The 13,357-nt window shown below is 37.2% G+C and overlaps 1 protein-coding gene across 1 annotated transcript; it reads left to right on the plus strand.

Annotated features, from left to right (window-relative positions):
* The first annotated feature begins 9,358 nt into the window (after positions 1-9,358).
* On the plus strand, positions 9,359-11,835 carry LOC134793670 (cuticle protein 21-like). Its single transcript, XM_063765319.1, has 4 exons — positions 9,359-9,465; positions 9,692-10,108; positions 10,616-10,782; positions 11,692-11,835. The coding sequence occupies exons 1-4, from the start codon at positions 9,454-9,456 to the stop codon at positions 11,783-11,785; spliced, it is 690 nt and encodes a 229-aa protein (XP_063621389.1). The 5' UTR covers positions 9,359-9,453; the 3' UTR covers positions 11,786-11,835.
* The last annotated feature ends 1,522 nt before the right edge of the window (positions 11,836-13,357 follow it).

The raw sequence follows: 13,357 nt of genomic DNA on the forward strand, positions 1-13,357 counted from the left end.
TATCTATTGTAGACACGTCCTTATTAGGTACTCTTAGTGTTATACTTCGTAGTACTAAACGTTTAGAGCATTCTTTTAGTTACGGTTATCACTTTGTAATATCTATTTAGTTCTTTGATGCTTCTGTAAATAGATACTTGTTGTATATTAGTCAAAATGTAGCAAATAAAAATCATGTTGATAAAATTAAATTATTTTATTTCTTCTGTCGACACAAAGCTGTTACGCGTCTATTTCATAAGAGTAAGGACAAATCCCGCACTTTAACAATGCAGCTAATTGAAATTACAGTGCACCAGAGCGTGGGAACTATCAGGTCGCATCCAAAATGCATATCAGCAGCGCATTAGCATACAATGTGCGAACCAAAATAAGGAGTGAAAGCCGCGAACCTGCACCGACTCTGCTGTAGTGAAACTATGCATTAACTAACTAACTTTACTAGATTACAATATTTCGACATTCCGCAATCGAGATCACTCGGATATACTAGGAACTAATTAACGTTAAATGTGGTAATGACTATAAATATCTAGTCGATATGGGAAAAACTTCGGGGTTAGGTATATTGAACACGTAGGACCTCGTACTTCTTCAAATTTTGAGGTTTTATTCTAAGCGGCCAATAGTTAAAGATACTAAGACTTAGGTACATGAGACATAAAGTTAAAGATTATAGCTGCTTCCTTTAAAAGTATACATAAGGATGTGTGGAGCTAGGCACATTATACAGGGTGGTCCAAACCTTGACGTCCATAAATTTTTTTTAGATTCCTCTAGTCGTGGGCTATCAGAATATACCCCATGTATATTAGCCGATTTTTTGTAGTTTTCGAGTTATGAATTTTTGAAGTTTTTTTTTGGTAAAAATTTTGGGGGTGAAGTAATTTACTCATAAAAAAAACTATTAGAGTTTTTTTAATGTTTCTTTTTGTAACATACTCCTTAACAAATGACGTAATTATTAAAAAAAATCAGCGTCCTCACGTTCATACAAGTTGTAAAAAAACATGACAGAAATATTTTTTTACGCTCAGGCATGTCAAGCTTAGACTTTTCGCTTAAATAAAAAAAACAAGTTACAAGGACTTCTCATCATCATCTATTTAAGAGTTAGACTCTTGTCGGTGGAGCGATTTCCATGCATGTCGGTCCTCTGCCTTCTCCTTGACAGCCTGATACGACACGACGTTAAGCTTTTCCTTTACTTGATCTATGTACGTTCTCCTTGGTCTCCCCCTCCGCCTCGTTGCCTCAACTCTCCCTTCAATGATATTTTTGATAAATTCGTCGTGTCGTATCAGGTGTCCAAGCATCTTTCCTCTTCTGTTTTCAATGGTTCTCAACAAACTCCTCTTCTCTCCTACCATACGTAAAACCTCTTCGTTTGTTTTCTTCTCCGTCCAACTGACCTTTGCCATTCGACGCCAGCACCACATCTCAAAAGCCTCCAGCCTTTCTCTATCACGTTGCCTCATTGTCCACGTTTCGCTTCCGTACAGTGCTATGCTCCAGATGTACACTTTTATGAGCCTCTTTCGTATATTGCCTGCTATTCGAGCTTTAAATAGGCACTTTTTTGTGTTAAAAGCTTTTTTAGCCATCGCTATTCTGGTAGTTATATCCTGTGTACAAGGACTTCTGCTGATTTTAAAAACTGATAGACCCTAAGTGTTTTACAAAAAGGTAAAAAAAGTGACACTTAATAGTCGAAATTTGACAGAATCGGCACTCAAAGGAACTGAGGTCGAAAGTTCCCAAATTAGTGATTCACAAAAAAAAACGGTTTTATTATTCCTAACTTTAATAAAACACAGAAAAATCACGGTTCATGAGATACAGCCTGGTGACAGACGGACGGACGGACGGACGGACAGCGGAGTCTTAGTAATAGGGTCCCGTTTTTACCCTTTGGGTACGGAACCCTAAAAATAGTTGCGGGTTTTCAAGGTATATATTTATAAGGTAGGAAGACCAGTGACAATAAATTAATGTATTTTTATATTCTTAAATACTTCCTGCTGTGAGGCGACGATCAAAAGCTAATTCAGAAAATCATAGACGACCATACATAAAAGTTATAATTGTACCACACAGGTCAATAAATAGTTTGTTTGTTGAATAAAATATGAAGTAACATTAGCTTTATGCGAATATAGGTTCGATAAGAAAATTAGGCGTTATATTTAGCTAGTGTTGTGAATAACGCTCATTTCGAGGCTTAAAGACTTGAACCCTTAAGACTCTCGAGGCTTTACGCTTCAAAGGCGGCAAAGACGATTTCTTACATCCATAGGCGTAAAATAAATAAATACAATTCTCAAATATAGTCGAGTCTTCAAGACTTATGAGTCTTGACGGCTCGAGTCTTTAAGCCTAAAAATAAGCGTTATTCACAACACTGATAGCCCATTACTCGTTAGTAAGTAATATGTCCTCAGTAGCGCAGTGAACCTAATTGCTGCTTATGTTTCTTTTCGTTTCAAAGACAAAATGATAGTATAGGTACCTTAAACTAGAATCGGTTAGAAATTGAACTCGTATCTTGTTGTTTTGCTAACAATCATTTTAACCGTCGTACTGTTATCTCATAGTTACTAAACTGTGAATTAAATTCAACGGGTATTTTAATTTGATTTACGAAATTATCCATTTATCTCTCGCATTGCTTATTCATCAGTACCTACTCGTATAATATCGAATGCAATAACCTATATCTGCATACTTTAATTGGTACATTATCAATCTTGTGATTCAGGCCCTTATACATATTTTATCTTTCTGTCGACATCCTTTATTAACATGCTTACATTACAACATGTGCTCAGCCAATGTTTTTACTAGTAAGTATATGTTGAAGACTTGTAAAAACAATTTACTAAATGCTTACATATCTCCTTGGCAAAAAGACCAAGGGTCTCAATTAAGCAATTAAGTAATACAACAATGACATTGGAATTCGTTTGAATGCATTTGATATTGCGTGAGCGGCAGCTGGCATGAGCTTTGATTCGAATCAGTCACGGAGGCAAGGTTAGACGCATCGCGATATAACGCACACAAAGAAAAGTTACTGTTACGTGTCATGCGAAGAAACTTTATTGGGAAGATGAACTGTAAACTAGTAGTTCGCCCCGAACTGAGAACTCGCAGTTAACCAAAAATTATTATAAAGCGATTGACTTTGTTGCACCTACTTAGGTATATATATAAAATAGTAGAAAATAAATGAGAGCACCACTTTCTACGTAACTGTCACATTTTTGACGTAAAATGCTTACACATGGCAACAATTTAGTATGGACATTTTTGAGTTCCATTTTATTGAATTTCTACTATTTCATGTCGCACTATAGGCTGCAATGGATCAAAAATCGCCTGGATTTATTGCAAGGTCTGTGGAGCCCTTGACTGATAGATTTAAGCAAAGAGTAATATGTATAATATATAGGACAAAGAGAGCCCTCTCGTGGAACTTTGCATCCATTTTGAAGTGCCATCTGTAATTCTTAACCAGAAATATCAACGTCAATATCAGGGGGGGGAGAGGCATAAATAGCGTCTAAGTATGTTGCGAACGTAAAAAACTTTGACTTTGAAGAAAGGCTTCAGGATATTTATTAATACACGAAAACAGATTAGATACTTTAACTTGACTGTTGATGTAAATAAATTACCTATCATACACGGCTGGAATAACACACAATTGACCACGAAACACAATTACACGCAGCAGGTTGTGAATGTACCCGCCATATTTTTTCGAAATTTTTTGGTAATAAAGTTCTCAGCAACTGTGATGGCGTATGAAAACTTTGTTTCTTTTAACATTGTAAAACTGACAGTATTTTTATTTATCTGAATTATGTCGTAGTACAGACAATAAATGGGGTGTTTTAATAACAAAACTTCCGTGAGTGACCCGTATATTTAATAAATGGGGTGTTATAATATTTTGAGTTTTATTTCACAAAGTTGTTTTTTGTGACAATCGCCTCCATGGCAACGATGTCCATAAATAATCTGTTCTAACAGATGTTTTTTTGTTTGATCCACGCCTTAGATACAAGACTTTTAAGACGTTCTGACGAATTAAGTGAAGCCATATTAAAAAACAGTTTAGCGTTAAGTAATATAGATGTCACTATTTTTTCGAATAAAGTGCTTTTTAAACGACTGTCCCTCCCCTGGATTTGTCATCATAGAAATCATAGAGATTAAAATAAACTGTAGGTATCTGTGCTAAGCTGAAATATTTCCTGTCAAATGTCAAATACCTATATTATGTTTATATTATTTTATTTTTATCTTGCTAATTATTTCAAAAAGGTAAATTTAAAAACGATATTATAAAAGTGCAAAGCGAGCACTTTCATTTGATACTAAATTCGACCATGTTTTTTGCAAATAAAATGACCAGAATAGCTAGGCCTCTCACAAACAGCTTTTTGGCCTTCTAAGCTCTTCTACCTCAATAATCCCTTAATCGAGCCTGTTCATAATTTAATCACTAAAATATAATGCCCGCAACTACACGTTTATCCAATTTTATTTAAATTAGAACAAATTTACTTAAGTTCTTGAGTATCAAACTATCTTCTGACAGTTCAGCTTAAAAACATCGAAATGCCGGGACGTGCCGCTAGCCAGCCGCGTGATCCAAGTCGAATGTAAGAACTTCGCTTCGCTTCGCTCGCTCGTTCGATAAGAACTTCGCTTCGCTTCGCTCGCTCGTTCGATAAGTAAAAAGTATAATACTTATATATAATGGGGTTCGACTTTAAGGTACCTACTATAATTGTCATAATACAGACGAATCTTTTGAATTTAGGTTGTAAATATATAGGTATTATGTTCCAGACATACACGATGCAAGGTGTCGTGTTAGTGCACGACACCTTGCATTTTGTGACTATGCGCTGAAACTTGGCACAGTTGATTCTTAGCTGGTCATGAGCAGATACAGACCGTGAGTCGTCGAGAGCCACCTCTCATTTAGTGGGGGGAGGGGGGAAGTTCGACGCTGCCGCGCTTCACTTGGAGCAACAATTCTCTAAAACTATACATACCTATTAGGGCATGTGATATATCATTTTCGGATAAATTAAGGATGAGGAATTTATTTCTAGAACAAAAACAATGCACTTTCTAACAAAAAAAAAGAATAAATTAGAAAAGACTAAAAACGTATTTTTGATTTTTTTATAACCAATTGTGCCAAGTTTCAGTGCATAGTCACAATGTGCAAGGTCCCCATACAACGGTGTGCACTAACAAACCAGCTAATATGAGCAAATACGAATGTACTGACCAACATAATGGTTAAGTATATTTTTCATAAATTCATTTAACGACGCATTACTTTTCAAATGCTTTTTGAAACAACCGCCATTTTTTGATGTGCCAAATGACCTATAATCGTTACAGTGTATTTGCGGCATTAATCATAGGCACGGTTGTAAACTCCTTTTTATCAACAAATGCAATATGCGAAAGCTGTATCGTTCACCCTGGACACCTAGATCGTATTTAATTCCTAACCTCCGCGGTTTATTAGAGTACCTACAGCCATATGGTAAGAAAGACGTAAGTAACGAAAGTCACCTATTAAGGTACGACCTCTAAGGAGGGGGTGACAAGCGGAGCACATTTTCGCAACATCCTCAGGTAGCACCTTGCGTGTTGCGTGTCAACTATCGCAGAAACTACATATTTTATACATTGTGGCGTTAGGTTGGTACCTATCAAGACATTGGGATACGTATATATTTTAAACGTATTATTTAATTTCAAAGTTTAGGGAAGTAGGCCATTGACACGAAATACTTAATTGAAAACAAAATAATTTAGAATGCTATAAAAATACAAGCGTGTAGTAAAATTGTAAATGAGCATTTCTCAAAAAGTTTGTACATTTCGATCACCTCTTAGATTTCTATAAAAATTGGTATGCTGTTAAAGTACATGAAGCTGAACAACTTCCACCATATTTCCCAAAATGTCCCAGAAAGTTTCTATGAAACATTCCTTTTTTGTTACCAAATTAGTAAGGAAAACTGGTAACAAATAAGGAATGTTTCATAGAAAACTGGTAAACCAGCATACCAATTTTTATAGAAATCGAAGAGGTGATCGAAATGTTCAAACTTTTTTACAAATGCTCAAATAAATTAAATAAGGACCTATAAGGATTAAGCTGTAGTAGAAAGTGAAATTAAATTGCTTTACAAATCCTCTTTCTTATATGTGTTTAAGTATTTGTACGTAGAATTTTATTTTAGTATTTATTACAACCCTAAATAAAATAAAATTCTATACAGTGAATACAATAACAGAGATAGAGTAGTATGTTATCTATAGATTGACACTTTGGCATTTTAGCTATAATACACAACAGGGCTGTATTAAAGCTAAAATGCCATAAAAAAAACATAAGAAAATATGAGTTACTTTTACATACCCCTTCCGTTTTAAATAAGTCAAAAACGCAGCAGCAAGGTTTCATTAAACCGCACAACAAATACTACAGAACCAAAGTGTCATAAATCCTAAAAAATGTTATAATATTTTTCGCCATACAACCCAAGTTTTGAGATAATTTTCGATTGTGTTATAATCGTGTGACTCGTGTGAGTAATGAGTGCATGGGTGCAAAGTAGTGTGACCTTCGCGTACAGGCAGCTGTTCACGCGTACGGTCGGTTACGTCGTGGGGAAGCATGCAGAGCGGCGCAGGCCGGTGGCACACCGGGTACTGGAGCAATATTGCCAATATTTATAATGTATTCCGTGTTTACCACAAGCGCTAGTGGCCTAGCGGTAAGAGCGTGCGACTTGCAATCCGGAGGTCGCGGGTTCAAACCGCAGCTCGTACCAATGGGTTCTTCGGAACTTATGTACGAAATATCATTTGATATTTACCAGTCGCTTTTCGGTGAAGGAAAACATCGTGAGGAAACCGGACTAATCCGAATAAGGCCTAGTTTACCCTCTAGGTTGGAAGGTCAGGTGGCAGTCGCTTTCGTAAAAACTAGTACCTACGCCAATTCTTGGGATTAGTTGCCAAGCGGACCCCAGGCTCCCATGAGCCGTGGCAAAATGCCGGAATAGCGCGAGAAAGAAAGATTCCATGTTTACCACAATAGTGTCAAACACGTAAAATCAGGGCGCTTCAATTTCCAGGGATGTCACGAACTTTTTGACAAACCGGAAACATATTATTTCCTGTAAGAACTCCACGCCGAAGTCCCTTCGAGAAACAGGGACTTTACATACAACCGCAAAAGTAGTGAGAGGATGAACACTTTATGATACATACCTCGGAATGTGATAGTATAATGGGGTATAATTTCCATTAAAATTAGGCATATTAATTTATGTAGAGCATTATAATGGCACATATGGTTGAAAAGTACAACTGAAATGACTAACCATGACCAAATCAAATTATTTTATGAAATATTTTTTTATTTGCATTTTTTTAATAGTCACACCGGTGGCCTTGGTCACTTTTTGTTTAGTGTATGATATTGATATCTATTTCAGTTTACAACTGAAATGGTTTTCAATTGTAATCATACACTAATTTGACAAACTTAGAAGTATCCACCTTTCTTTTTTTTCCTCTAACTCATTTATTATATAATAAGTTTTATAAAATGAATATAAAATCACCTTTCTTTTGTCTATTTTTAACAATACAGGTTAGTTATGGATTTATAGTGATAGCTAAACATTACATTAAATCCATTTATACTTTGCAAAAATTGTGTCTGATCTCGCTTAAATCATAAAACTGTCGAAGCAAGTCAAAGAAAATCTGGTGAGCCTTCATCTTATTTAATGAAATAATGAGCTAAGTGTAGCAAGGCCCTGATTGTGCAACAGTTTACCGGAGCACTCGGTGCAACCCAAAGCGCTACTTTCTTACGGCCGATATTCTTCGGCTGGGTTTACACTGTACACGTTTATCAACCAGCCCTTATTTTTAGCCTAGATAATATTTTTTTAAAGTGTACCTAATAATGACAAGTATTTCTGTTCTGTTTTTTTTAACTAACCTATTGGGCGAAGGCCTCTCTCTCCCCTTGTCTTCCACGACTCCCTACATAGCGCCTGCTCTGGCCAGTTGTTGAGAAAGGTGTCTAGGTCGTCCCGCCATCTCCGTCTGGGCCTGCCGCGTCCGCGCCCTTCTTCTGGCATCCACTTGGTAGCTACACTAGCCCATCTGTCTGGATGCATGCGGCAGACGTGACCGGCCCAGTCCCATTTGAGTCTAGCAGTCTTCTCGACGACGTCAGCAATGCGGGTTTATGCACGCAGCGTGGTGTTCAAAAATAAAAAATAAATTGTTGGATCAGCCGTCATAGAAAATGACATGTCGGACGCCTTGGCCCGGGCACGGCCCGGTCTAGCGTGAGTCATCCTTTAAAGTCACAGAATTTTTATTGACATACATTACAATTTATATTGAATATGACTATAATGATGAACGAATTTAATGTATGGTAGTATTAGTACTTATTTAATAAATATTTTTCGCATTAAGTAACATACTTGTTTGGCAATAAATAGGTTATTTATACGACCTAACTCAATATAACAAATATAAGAGGAGAAATTTTAATAAGATTACCTCAAGCAGTACCTGAAATAATTTGCCAGTAATTTGATGTATACCTATAATTTTCTAGATGCCTATCTATTACCTCGTCAAAATACTTTCCGCTGTTTAACCCTACTTTAACACATTGTTTTTACGTCTAAGTATTTACGATTAGAGTCATTAGTAACAAAAACTGAAAACGGACACCAGTGGTTACCTTAATCATAGATTTTCTAGCACCTTCCTGACCACAAGGCTAGCGGTAAAGCTAGATGTGGTTAAGGAGGCTAATTAATATAACAATCTTAGATTAAGTTCTAATATCCGCAGGTACCTACAGGCACAGTTGGTTACGTACCTAGATAAAATTATTTTAATTAGTTCGATTTAATAGTGTTAAGTAATTAATGTTACTTAATTTAAATACCATTCATTTTAATAATCCACTACGTGCTACACGCTTTTTACTCGTATTTATACATATATTATAGGCGTAAATCGATTAGAAATATTTTGTCACATTACCTGCCAACCGCTTGTTATTTCTCTCTAAGTCTGGATATGAATTTACGTAGTAATTTAATTTGGTTTTTATAAATAAATATTTCCAATAAAATTTTTTTGGTGTTCACAAGTTTCTTGAAAGGGTTTGAAGACAGAGCTTTACTGTAACCTTGAAAGAATCTTAAAAAATGTCAATGCAATGACGTAACACACCTAAAGGTAATCGAATACGGCGGAATCGCATGTCGGGCCGGTTTCGAGTATCGGGTGACCTGCGCCCGAAGTATAAAAACTACCACCCCGTAGGAACCTTAACAATCGACTCCAATTCGGTAGACCACCAACATGTACTCTAAAGTGAGAATTATAAATTAAATTGTATAAATTGAATTATTCTCTGTTCTATTTTCCTATCTAGCCTTATGATACGAATTCAAAATTGATGCCAATATAAACAACCCATCACATAAAATCGTCACAAAAAATATTTATAATTAATTTCAAGGAATGATCAAATACTTGTCGTGATAAATAACTGGAGGGTGCAATTCCCATTTATATTAACCACATACATTCTCCACAGATCGCAGTTTTCAGCGCCCTGGTGGCGATTTGCTCCGCGGGCCTGATTCTGGAGGATGGCCATAACCACGGGCACGGACACGCCGTCTCCTCCCAGAGCATCATCCGCCACGACCAGCCATCCCACCACGTAGAGAGCCACGACAGCCACTACGCGACTCCCATCCACACCATTTACCAACAATCTGCTCCTCTCATTCACTCTTCCCCCGCTATTATTGAACAGAGCTCCCACCTAGGACATTCCTATGAGCACAGCACTCCTTTGTTCCACGCCGTCCATGCCACCCCCGTGGTCCACGCTGCCCCTATTGTCCACGCCGCCCCCGTCGTCCACCAAACAGCCCAGATTCATCACGCCCCCATCCTACAACATGTCGCCGTAGGACAAGACCACCATGAACTCATCGAAGAGCATGTAAGTTCGAGCTCTTAATTAAAATATAAGTTTTAGTCACTTCCGCTCTCGTCACACATTCAGATCATTTACGCAGAACATTGCCTAAACACGCACCTAAACTTATCATAAAGAAAGTGAAAGGCACAGTCAGCTAATAATATGATTAATAAAAATGAGATCAGTTAGTACAACCCAATTAAATATTTATTGTGTAAGCTCCTTGTCATTCCAAGACTATAGAAAGTTTTGTAACACTGCATCGACAATCTATCATGCTGCGATTCGGATTAATATCTATTTATCAAACACTTCATTACATAGTAATAATATAATATTACTCACTATTTGCGTAAATCAAATTGGTCGGAATCAGTATTAATTAATCACTGTTGATATGATCGACCGAGAAGAAAAGCTTTCATAAGATTAGCGCAATTTGCGTATACCTCCGACAATCAGTCCGTGTAGATGAAGTTAACTTTTTAGTTCAATTTTCATCATATTTATAAAAGTTTTTGTTTTCAGGGTCCTGCTAAGTACGAATATGCTTACTCAGTGGAGGACCCCCACACCGGCGACCACAAGTCCCAGCACGAGACCCGCGACGGCGACGTCGTGAAGGGCGAGTACTCTCTGCTGCAGCCGGATGGCTCCGTCCGCAAGGTCACCTACACCGCCGACCACCACAATGGGTAAACAACTAAATACGTAAATTAACCATAACATTCCAAAAACTCCCCGCATAGGTACTGGATGTTCTAAGCAAATAAAAGCTTAAAAGTTTACTACGCGGTAGTAAATGAGCTAATAATGAGAGGCTCAGAGAGAATCATTCATCTTAATGTTATTCAAGCAGAGATAAGATATATCCCATTCATATCGAGCACACTACACGTACGCATATGCCGCGTTATATAAAAGAAAACGCCACTGTGTTAAGGCCAAGATGAGGCTGGCGAGACTAATTGCTTTTTGTATAGACAGTGCAATCTATTACATCTCTTTATCTAAATACGAATGTTGTTTCGGTCCATAACTTTGATAGTATCTCAACAAACTGTGCAGCAATACTGCAATTTGACGTTTTCTACCCTGTGTTAAATTAAATTGCACTCGAAGCTTCTCATACAATGATCAATTGCACATCAGCCTCGAACTATGTTGAACACAAGTCCCCAATTATTAGTTATGACATACTCCGCTCAGATAATGGTCGCCGAGAAAAATACATGCCCTTCGGCCATTATTTTGTCATCGCAAACCAAATTAAACCCATTTCTCAAATGGTAATTTATATATTTGTTGGTTCAATCGACAAATATTTACTGAAGCATCACGTACGCGTACGTATGTATTGATTTAAATTGATTAATCTACTTATAAGGTCGTATCGTTTGATCTGACATGATATAACGCCTAAGTTATTTTGATACTGACTGCCTCGTACGTCTGGCACTTTTGTACATATGTAGCCTGACACGCACCTGGCCGGTTTTTAAATCAACTTCCAAAAAGGATAGGTAATACCCGTAGGTATAAGTTATACGAAAACAAATCGTTGTCGGGTTACAGTTTTTAAGCTTTTATTTTACTTGTTACAGATTTAACGCCATCGTGCACAACTCAGCGCCGACAGTGCACGAACACGCGCCCGCCCACCAGGAGGGACTCGCCCTCAACGCGTACCACCATTGAATACCCTGCACATTAACGTATTTAATAAATATTGTTATTATTTATACACATTTATGGCTATCATTTTTATGTTCCTAGCTTCCTATTGTTAGGTACGTGGTCCGCAACACATAAAGACTCATAAAGGTTCTTGTTTTAAAAATAGGTACCATCGTTTACTCTGTAAGCTGAATTGCGAAGATTGAAGCTCCAACGATGATTAGTTAAGTGTGTTTCTTTTAGTAAATGTATAGTAAGAAATGTTGTATGCACTATGCACTGTACCAAGTACAAGGATGCATTTTATAGTGAGTTTATACAATGTTCTTATAAGCAAAATAACTAATTACCTACAATTAAGAAGCGTTGGTGGCCTAGCGGTAAGAACGTGCGTCGCGGGTTCAAACCCTGGCTCGTACCAATGAATTTTTCGGAACTTATGTAGGAAATATCATTTGATTTTTACCAGTCACTTTCCGGTGAAGGAAAACATCGTGAGGAAACTGGACTAATCCCAATAAGGCCTACCGCCTAGTTTCCCCTCCGGGTTGGAAGGTCAGATGGCAGTCGCTTTCGTAAAAACTAGTGCCTACGTCAATTCTTGGGATTAGTTGCCAAGCGGACCCCAGGCTTGGCAAAATACCGGGATAACGCGAGGAAGATGATGATGAAATATGATTAATACACATTATCTTTATCCATTCTATCGACGACCGGTCTGGCCTAGTGGGTAGTGACCCTGCCTATGAAGCCGATGGTCCCGGGTTCGAATCCTGGTAAGGGCATTTATTTGTATGATGATATAGATATTTGTTCCTGAGTCATGGTTGTTTTCTCTATGTATTTAAGTATTTATATATTATATATATCGTTGTCTGAGTACCCACAACACAAGCCTTCTTGAGCTTACCGTGGGGCTTAGTCAATTTGTGTAAGAATGTCCCTATAATATTTATTTATTTAATATTTGTTTATTTATTCTTTATCCCGTAATTACCTACAATGACTAATGATCGGTAACTCCAAGTATTTTGGTGGCGATGTAGTTTAATTAAAGGTGTCTTTATTCGTTTTAATCATTAATTTCAACTGAAATTGGCTATACCAATGCGTTTAATTCAACTGTGCCATTAAATTGCTATTAAATTTCCGACCATTACAAATTACCTACGTACGTAAGTGCCTTAAGTACATATTTAAGCCAATTTTATACTTTGAAAACAGTAACTTAGCAAATTTATGACGTCGATTATTGTTTTATGCAATCTTATAATGTAATATTACCGCAGCAAACCTCTTAGACTATAAAGCTTCCAGTCATAGCATACTTTCGCGTTAGGTCCACTTATAGAACTCTAGTATCGATTCCATTATTATGTCACACTGACTGCAGTCCGAACAGGGTCCTAACTGCCTGGGGATTTTCACTAAAATATATTCTTTTGAGTGATCAAGATATGTCCACTGCTGGTATATCGGAACGTACTAGTCCTTATGCAAAATATCATTAAGATCTTAAGTTCTGCAATTAGGTATGGATTGAGTAATCGCGACTAACCGTAGCATTAGTTTGATGCCCAGATATAGAACTAG

This window comes from Cydia splendana, chromosome 9 (genome assembly GCF_910591565.1).
Source record: "Cydia splendana chromosome 9, ilCydSple1.2, whole genome shotgun sequence".
In the NCBI taxonomy this organism is placed as follows: domain Eukaryota; kingdom Metazoa; phylum Arthropoda; class Insecta; order Lepidoptera; family Tortricidae; genus Cydia; species Cydia splendana.